This window comes from Xenopus laevis, chromosome 2S (assembly GCF_017654675.1).
Source record: "Xenopus laevis strain J_2021 chromosome 2S, Xenopus_laevis_v10.1, whole genome shotgun sequence".
Taxonomy (NCBI): Eukaryota; Metazoa; Chordata; class Amphibia; order Anura; family Pipidae; genus Xenopus; species Xenopus laevis.
In genome coordinates, this window is record NC_054374.1 from 97,343,194 (window position 1) to 97,353,665 (window position 10,472).

The window sequence follows — 10,472 nt, forward strand, 5'->3', positions numbered from 1 at the left end:
ATCAATGAATCATAATATCAGGATTAATAGGCCCTCTTAATACTCCTGGCTCTATCCTAAGGGAAAGGTACCCCCCTTCCTTTTAGCTCCCATTGGCACTTCCTAAATCTGCCACCCTAGGCACAGTCTTTTGAAAACACATATGAAAATACAACCTTGGCTCTACAACGTGTGCAGTTTCAGTATACATTTGTGAGGTTTTTTTAATATTCCTGGAGTTCCTATGGGCCCTACAAAAAAGAGTTTGCTTTGGGCCCAATTAACTTGATAACGACTTATCAATCAAGGATTATTTCAATTGTACACTTTAGCCTTTACAGTATGTTATTAAAATAGCCCAAAAGTGGTAATACATTTTAAGGAATGATACTGCATACCTTGATTGCAATTTTTTCCAGTAAATCCAGGAAAGCATTTGCATTTATTAGGTCCCACGCATTCTCCGTGCTTGCAGCCCTGCTCACATACAGCTGAAAAATTAAAAAATACAGATCAGTTCATAAAGACAAATAACACTGAAGCATTTACACTCTGCCAATCGGGTGCACCCTGCTTACTACCAAGATCCAATTTTCTGTGACCCCATCTGATGTTCCACCTCTCTTCTTTTATACAATAAAAATATTAGCACGCACATTCAACACATGAAAGTTTACCCATGTCTTGTCCTGTTATCCCAGTTCCTATGGTTTCTTCTAAGCTCTGCCCACAGGAATTAGATGAAATAGTCTGCAGCATTACATTTTATATTTTTGCACCTAACTGGCTCTGCAGGTCACAACAGTTTACCACTGACCCACAAATGTCAGATAGGAAGAAGCCTCGGGTGAGAACAGCGAACTCTGACATACAATGCATCCACCTTATACTACAATATGTATTTTATTTGTATCCTAAAACACGAGTGCTTTGCATTTAAAAGGGCCATCAATGGAACATCTATGAATTTAATATTTATAGGGTTGCAGCACAATATTTTTTTTAACTTAAAAAGTATAATAAAAGTCATGAATCACCTTCACATTGTCCTTTGCGGTTTCTCTTCCAGCCATAGCAGCATTCAGCTTTGATACCATATCGGCATACTCCAGTTGTACTTGGAGATGTTATGAGCTGCCGATGGCTTCTAGGGACATAACAAAATGTGAACTGTTACATGGTTATTTTTGTATTCCTAATGGAATATTCTTACACCTATATTCTGTTGCTAAACATCAGTTACCGTATATACTCGAGCATAAGCCGAGTTTTTCAGCCCCCAAAATATGCTGAAAAACTCTACCTCGGCTTATACTCGGGTCAAGCGCAAAAACGGTCGCCGGCGCCTAAGAATAGTCACCGGCATCCAAGAATAGTCTCCAAGAATATTCGCCGGCATCCAATGGGAGCAGAAACCCTCAATTTTTTGATTGAAATTTACCAGAAGCTGCTACATTTCTCACCCTCGGCTTATACTCGAGTCAATAAGCTTTCCCAGTTTTTGGAGGTAAAATTAGGTACCTCGGCTTATACTCGGGACGGCTTATACTCGAGTATATACGGTATTGTCTCATAATAATCATATGTGAGAATATTTTGTAAACAGTCATGCACGCTATATTATTTCCTGGCCAGGAGCAGTATTTCTGCAGTCCGCTACAGGGCATTTTGGTCATTTAAACAAGCAGCTGATGTCAAACAAAGCTGAAAGGGCCATGTTGAGAATTGTAGTTATTGATAAAGGGTTGAGAGCTGAGGATGTTTGCTATTCAGAGAACAAGTTCAGATGTGCCGTTAATAGTTTTGTCATGATGAAATCATTATAAATGTGAACAAACTATCCACTTCTGGCTAAACTGTAAATTAATAAGTGCTAGTAATTTTGTGAAACAAACATACCACAAAAAGTATGTCAAGTTTTACAGCCTTTAGTGATATGTGTAGAATAGCTGCAATTCTTGCCCACATCACCCTAGGGGTCTACCAGCTGTTTCTCAGATTTATGTTCCTGAATCCTTAACCAGATGTCCTTGCAATATCTAATGCTGCACATGTGACTAAGTCTATCTACTCAAGCTGGAATTCTAAGCTGGCATATACAATGATGACTTTTGTAACAGACAGTCTTCTGGTGTGTTCTTATGTTTTCCTGGTTCTTATCAAATGTGAAGTAATACTCTGTACATTTGGATGGAATTTGATAGCACAGCATATGCAATTTTGGTTTATTGCAAATAATATAAATATATAACCAATATGTCTTTATTGATGAAATAGGGTTTCCAAAAACTTTGTAGTGAAGCTGTTTGCATATAGTACCTATTTGGGACTCTATAAGAAGAGTAGAGGTGGCAAGACCCAGATGGTTACCTCTTTAAGCAGCTCTTTAAGCAGTAAAACCAAGACTTTGCACAGTCCCCCAACCTGGCGTGAATGCTGCATGCTTAGTGGGGTAGCCGGAAAGATAACACTGTTTTAGTCAAACACATGGACTATGTTTGCAAAGTAGGGTTGCACCAGCCCAAGGATTCAGGATTTGCCCAAATTAATGTACACTTTGCAGGATTTGGATTTGGCTGAATTCTTAGTGTCCAGCTAGACTGAATTCAAACCCTTCAAATAATGTGCTTTTAAAGCTGTGGACAACTGAACAATACAATTTTCTGCTAAAAAATATATATATTCAGTGTGTCCCTGTTGTAAAATGATAATGGCAAATAATGCAAATTAAGTATAACATATAAGAAGGGTTATGACTGTAATATATTGTAGATGAGGCTGAAAACGATTTAACTCCATCAAATGTTTTCAACAATGTATAGAATTATAGAGGAGAGGGAAGATGGAAATTGGCTTCACTTAAAAAGTTTGTAAAATTGATTGATCGCAATAAATATGTCAGATGGACAGTACATTTTGGAGCTCAATCTGAAGATCTGACCAATGGCTTTCTGTAGATGCTGAACAATTTCTGAAGTAGAGCCAAGGAGTTGATGCTAGGCATACAGTATGTGAGAAATGTAGTAAGCTGCAATGTCAAGGCAGAGTTTCACTAACTGAAGTCTCTCATTAGTAGAGCAGATGTGGGAGTGATGGGGAGAAGGAAACAAAAGAGTGCAATCGTGTTAATAATGAGCAAAGCTGAAAATCTCTGCTTTATCCAATGGAGTTAAGCAAAGTTGACAAGTGAAGGCTTTGAAGTCCATAAACCAGCAATACAAGTGGTTGCTTTTGAGGATACTCATTGTAGTTTACAAAGGAAATCAGTTATGGCCCATATCAATGTTGATGATAAGGATGAACAGACAAACTTCTTGTGAGAAGGGGAAAAAGTAGTAGGAGTACACACATGCAAATGTGTAATAATAAAATTACAGAAGAGTACACAAGCTGTATACACTTGATCTGGAGTAACAACAGAATGACAACATCTTGATCTGTTTTGATGTAAAAAATATTAGTATCTCTTAATGTTCTTAGTATTTCTTTGAGTAGACAATGTAGGAAATCGTCTCTTCTATGAAGTTTTTTGTATATGGTTCTATGGTCATGTCTTAATGACTAATACATGTCTGATCATGTACTATAACTTTGTGTAAGGAGATTTTCAAAAATAGGATGGTATATAGCAATACTTTACTGGGGGTTGGCAAAGGAGATATCTACTGTATTCATCTATTAATATTTAATTTGAAAAATGTAAAAATAAAATAAAATTAAAGATGGATGTAATATATAATATGCAATAAAGTTGCAATATTATGTGCCATAGCATAAAGAGCCATACCTGCATTTAAGTGAATTACTATATAAGCACAAAATAAGAGAAAGTGTGCAAATTTTACAACAATGCAACGAAAATAGGAAGTAAAATTATAGTTGGCAACAAGCATCTTGCTTTATTATGACCACTTTATAGTGGTGTCCTTCCAATGTCCTGGTCTTTCACCAATTTCACACAATGGGGCAAATTCACTAAAGGGCGCATTTTTGCCAGCAACCACTTTGCCACACTCCGAGCCACTTCGCAAGCCGCAAATTCGTTACAACTACAATAATTCACTAATATGCAAAGTTGCGCCTCAGCAGCCGAACAATGCCGATTTTCGCTAGGGTTACTTTACTGGATTACAGTTCAGAGTGGTGGTGGTACAATTGTGTTGTGGGTAGTTTTGGGGCTTTTCAGATATTTGATAAAGAAAAGAAGATTACAGTGCTTAGTTCTAGTTATACACTGTCATTATAGCATTATATTATGGATTTCTGGCAATGGGTTTTTTTAATTGCTATAACAGGGAGATACCTTTTATCACTCTTAAAATGTATTAAATCATAAGCTGGAAGATGTCTAGTCTCTCTGATATGATACATTTACAGCATGCAGATGTTTTGTATGCCCAGAAATGACTTCATTTTCACAGGTTGATGATTAAAGCTTCCTAGTACAAACAAATGCCAGGAACTTTATGATTGTCACAGGGGAAGTTTACCTTGAAATTAACTTTTAATACAATATAGTACAGAAACTTTCCAACATTGGCTTGGCCTCTATTTTCCATTCAAATTCTGGTCAGTCTCCTCTCATATTATCACATCAGGCATACCTATAAATGTGGTCTTAACAGTCCTAAAGCTATAGTTTTCAAAAAAATAATGGTAGGGTAGCACAATAATATGGGGTCATCAGATGTATTGATTAGTGGCCCAAGACATCCTTTATAGGCTTTGAACTACCCAGCTTTTTGAATAGAAATTAATATCTTGTTGCTACAGACCTTCATACCCTAACTACAAGTGAACCATTTGATTGATAGGTGACAGTAGATAAAACATTAATAGCAATATAAATCAAGCCTCATCAACAATGTAGTATTGTACATTTCTGTCTGGAGAAAGGCACAACTAAAAGAAAAAGATTCAAATAACCATAAAAAATTAAAAATAATGGCAAACTATCTTTGAAAGTCAAACTAAAATTTTTCGAGATTAATTATGCTTCGAAGCTGCTTAAAATACTTCAGCTAAAACCTGTCAAAGTCATGTAAAAGTCAATGGCAGATAGTCCCTTTAACAAATGGAAGATGTTTTTGCCTCCATGATTTTCAATAGTTTGTTTGATGCTGGTTTTCACCAGCATAACTTGAGACAAACTCATGTTTTCTGAGCGACAATTTGAAAAAGTTGCACGATTTGAGTTGTCACGTGATTTCGCTGAGACTTTTCTTGCATGGACAATTTTCAATCTAAATTGTTAGTAAATTAAGCCAGATCGTGGTTGGCAGTCAATTTTAAAATACTAGTTTTAGTAATTATGCCACTATGGGGCCCATTTACTAAGGGTTGAAGTGAATTTTCGAATTCAAAAACTTCGAATTTCAAAGTAATTTTTGGGTACTTCGACCATGGAATAGGCCAAATTTCAATTCGAATTGAAAATACTTCACAAATTCGACCATTCGAAAATCGAAGTACTGTCTCTTTAAAAAAACTTCGAATTTGACACTTCGCCACCTTAATCCTGCCAAATTGCTGTTTAGCCTATGGGGGACCTCCTATAACCTTTCTGAGTGTTTGGCTTTGGAGTGTTTTTAGTAGTCAAAGAATTTTTTTGTAAAATCGTTCGAAACGATCGATCAAACTATTTTTCCTTTGATTGAAAACGTCCGTTTTCGATCGAAAAAATACTTAGACTATCGAAGTATCAAATTCGATGGTTGAATTTCGAAGTTTTTTAACTTGAACTGACCACAATATTCTACTAGTAATACCTACCCAAAACAACACTTCTTGTAGAAGAAGTACATAATTGTCTTTAATGATGTGTAGCAGAAGTAACACTTCTGCACCAACATATTTCCACCAGCAAAGACATGCCCCATGCCACACCATACCTCCTATCATACATATGAAGCTACTTGCTACCATTAAGGCCCACAATTCCAGCTTGAGTAGGTTGAAGCTCATAATTGCTTGTCAAGAGTATTTTCCATATATATCAAAGAAAGGAGGTAAGGGGTTACAGGTATTTTTTCCACTGGCAGAGAATAATTTCATGTGCCAAAGGCGTAACTACAATAAAGAGCTTTTGATCAGTTTTCCATCCACCAGATCTACCATTATGGTTGCTATTCTAAAGGACACAAGGATTGGAAAAACATGGTAATGGTGGCCTGAGATATTAATTTAGTACATTTTCGTTGACTTTAAAAAACAATTTACAACAGAGGGACACTACTGCCATCAATCACAGCGTTAAATACTAACAACAATTATCTTCATCCAGCACCAAAATAGTTGTACCATGAAATATTGCTCTTGTACATTTCCTAAGCATTGGGCTTGATTAAGTCAAGCAAGAAAACTTTGTTTTCAATTTGTCAATTTACCGTATGAGAACCCCACTGTAGTTTGTTTTAAGTAAAATCTGGAGATTTGTATTTCTCATTGTGTCCATAAATTGATGTTCAGTATCATTATTATGTTCGGTACATCTAGTCATAATTAGTGTGTTACTATTAAACCTATCTAGCACTGTGTGATCTAGAAGCAGAAAGCATAAGATTCAAAAACTCTATTCCGCTTGCTATAGACAAATAATCAAGAACTGTAGCTAGTTGTTCTGTTACATTAACTTTTTTTTCTTGGAGTGGACGTTAGGATAGAGTATGTGCCATTTCTTGACAGATTAAAACAAATGGCACGTGTGAATTCCATATATTCTCATTATTTGTATCCAGAGCCGCCGGATTCCTGAAACATCTTTTGCTCTTGGCTGACCATCTGGAAGAGGACAATAACATCTGGTGGAACAACGATTTCATTTTGTGCTGCTAATGCTATCCCAGTTATGCACCTGCATTTCCCAATAAAAATAATAAAAGTAGGATTTATTCGGAAATGCTAATTGAATTTGGAACTGTGCAGTGTATTTTATTAGCTTTGCTTCCATTATCATTTAGTGGGTAATTGAAATATACATTTTTTGAGTGATCTATTTACAATGAAGGACCTGCTTTTTAACTAGTCCCTGGCAATGTTGGCCACACATTTTCAACTTAATTTCCAGTTAATGGATATAGCAACCAGCTACCTGCTGTTGCCATCTGCTCCTGTATGCAGTGTTTCATTCTGTATTGCAGCAGCCTGCACCTTCATTATTAAGTGAAAAATCAGCATACAAGTACAGGAGTGATTCATCTATAGAACGGCCAATTCTAAGCAACTTTTCAATTGGTTTTGATTATGTATTTTTTTTATAGTTTATAGTTATTTGTCTTTTTCTTCTGACTCTTTGCAGCTTTCAAATGGGCGTCGCTGACTCCCTTCTACAAAAGCAAATGCTCTGTAAGGCTACAAATGTATTATTATTGTTGATCCTTCTATTAAGGCCTCTACTATTAATATTCCAGTCTCTTATTCAAATGAATGCATTGTTGATAGGGTAATTTGGACCCTAGTTTCCAGATTGTTTAAGAAGCAAATTGAAGAGCTGCTGAATCAAAAGCTAAATAACTCAAAAACCTTCAATAATAAAAAATGAAAACAAACTGCAAATTGTCTTAGAATATCACTCTCTACATCATACTAAAAGCTATCTCAAAAGTAAAAAACCCCTTTAAGTGCCCTTCTTTGGCCCAGATATCACAAAAGCGTGCTCTAGGTTCTACTCCTAAAGAAAATATAACTGTATATTGAATTCAGGAGCAATATAACAAACACCTTCTAAAACAGTATACCTCTCCTTGAAGGTCACAGCAGCTTTAGGGTTCCTACAGTAGCCTATGTCAATAGATTCAGTACACTAGCACCAAAAGAATCATGCTGACACATAATTTCGATGTCAAGCTCCAGAAACGATGACATCTGAACACCAAAGATTTTCAGCAAATTGCAATGCTCATGATTTAACGAATCAGACACGATCGCAACAGGTGAAAAAAAACATGGAGGCCTGTGCCGCAAATCGCACTTTGCAATAAGTCCTATCATTTACTGATTTATGATAAATTGATAATCAAACTGTAATGGCTGTTATGTTGGAATTATTTATCTATTTCACATTTGTATTTCTATTTCAGTTCTTCTAATGCCTCCACAACTGCAACCCACTTAGGAATGACTGAGCAAAAACTGTAAACCCGTTATTGCTAGTGTGCTTCAGCACCACAGACAGTGGAGTGGCATGCTGTACCAGTCTTGGAGCCCTGTGTAAAAGGTGAGTACAGGAAACCCAAGACTGATATACTTCCTTCCACTTCTCACTCCATGTCATTCATGAACCTGCAAGAAGGGTGAAGATTTAGAAGTATTTTGGGTCTCCATTGGTCTAATCCTGACTCAGGTAGGACAGATAAAGTATATTAAAGTATTTATATGAGCCGGAGTTACTTTGAGATGTCAAACATGAGTTGAGTGATGTAAATGGTCCAAAATAATGACTCATTTTTAAATAATCCTGAATCTAACCAACTAGAGTTGACCTTTCTTACACAAAAGAATATCTGATTCAGGAGCAAGTTGCAGTGAAGTACATTTCACTGTATACTACAGGTAGCAGAATGCCTGCTGTTGCATTTGTTCATAATGTATCTTTCTGTTTGGAGATATAAGCCATGTCAGACCTAAAACAGTAACAGATTCCAGCTCAACGTGTAATTGTACACCCCAGGAAACATGTTCCTGAATCACTACCCCTTCCACCATATGGAATAAGAAACATGTTAGGCTTTTGAAAGATCTATAGGTGAATACATATATTCAGTTATGCTGGGGAGCAAATGTCTGACAATCCCCATCACTTATGAACACTAATAAAATGCACCTATTAGTTTGGCCTTTTTTATTCTTCCTGTATTTAGGTATTGGGAAGCTGTTAGCCATTCAGCCAATTCCCATTCATTCATGAAGAGATCAGTGGTTGCCAAAGCAGGAGGCAGGCAAGTTACAAACACATCCCGGGTTCTGACAAAAGCCAGATTTTCACAAGCGCAAACAAAACACACATGGAGCCTTTACTCAAAATCTAGTGTCTGGCTTTTCTTCAAAAGCAAAACTCTTAGTTGATGAATGTTATTTCTGCTCTTTGATTTAGCTCATCACTGCCTATATACACATGTGAGACCCGCAGTCCCATGCATCTGAAAACTTTCTTTCTTCTTATTTATCTGTTCTGTGTGTACTAATTCATACATATTGGATAAAATCGTAAGGGTAACACTGATTTTGCATTTTCTCATTTATTAATATGCACATGTGCTCTTAATAATACACATCTGTATACAATAAGGGTTTTTGTAATATGTGCACAAACTTAAAATGAAAAAGGTGGTTTATGATTACAAGACATTGACAGCAAACAATAAATGGAAACAGAGTAAGGCACATAGTTTGAGTTTGTATTCACACTTACCTTGATGAATCCACAAAAGAACAGCAAGCACAAATTACAGTTATCCAAAGCAGCAGCACCATGTCAGAGCTTTGCATTCCCCCAGTGATAGCCATCCTAGACTACAAGTTACTGAGCAAGAGACAGAAATGTTCCCCTATGCACCTCTCTTAACTCAGGATCAGCACAGATCTCTTCACATACACAATAACATTTCCCTGTAGAGTGATTCAATGCATCCTGGCTTGATAGTGTTTAGCAGCGCATGGAGTGTCAGAGCAGAGAGGCAGCACTTTTCTCTGGTTAGTCCTTTGTTGGGTGTTAGCTCAGCCTACAGTATTTCTTGCCTTAGAGCAGCTGCATAAAAACTTTGACTGTTCTGAAATTCCAGCCAGTCTGCCCTCACAGCCTCTGCTGACAGCTCAGTAGGTCGGTGGGCTGTAGCAGCATTTAGGATGGAGGATGGGGGAGTGGGCTTTGACTCTTTTTTTTTTTTCTTCCTTTTACAATACCAGTCAGGATCTGGTACAAGAAATAATACAGAATACTTTTTGTTTAGTACTGTACCCAAGACTAACATATGCTCTTGTGTGCTTACAGTTTCATGTCATGACCAGTTCATTCTTGACTTTTTACCTTTCATCTCTTAAATGTAAATGTACTTGTTTTCAAGCACTGTTCCAGGTGAAATAGTATTTTCTATCAGTCTGACTCTATCAATGCATGTATGTAGATCTTATACAAACACAGCATAACAAACAATATTATAAGTAAAAATAAATAAATAATTTAAAAAGATGAAGAGCCAGGTATTTAGAATCTCCAATCTAAGTGGGTGGTGACTTGCAGGCACAAACAGGAAAAAATACAAATGTAAAGCTACTGTATTTACAATGATTGCAACTTTTTACTCCACTTACAAAGGGACTAGGTGCAATTGGGGGCACTTAGAGCAATATAAATTGTTGCGTCTAGCCATTAATGTGCTACTATTGCACTCTGTGGTGTAAGGTATAGAGCATAGTGTTGTTGGCAAAAGGAGCCCCATGCTACACTCTGTAAAATCTTGACCCACACACACACAGAAGGCTTTGGTTGTAGGATT

General features: G+C 36.7%; 1 protein-coding gene across 1 annotated transcript in view; it reads right to left on the reverse strand.

Annotated features, from left to right (window-relative positions):
- Nucleotides 1-9,576, reverse strand: part of egfl6.S (EGF-like-domain, multiple 6 S homeolog) — a 42,843-nt gene extending 33,267 nt beyond the window's left edge. Inside the window, 3 exon segments of the mRNA NM_001086885.1 lie at nucleotides 378-470; nucleotides 1,017-1,126; nucleotides 9,389-9,576. Coding sequence (NP_001080354.1) covers nucleotides 378-470; nucleotides 1,017-1,126; nucleotides 9,389-9,483 — 298 coding nt within the window. The 5' untranslated portion in view covers nucleotides 9,484-9,576.
- Between the last annotated feature and the right edge of the window lie 896 nt (nucleotides 9,577-10,472).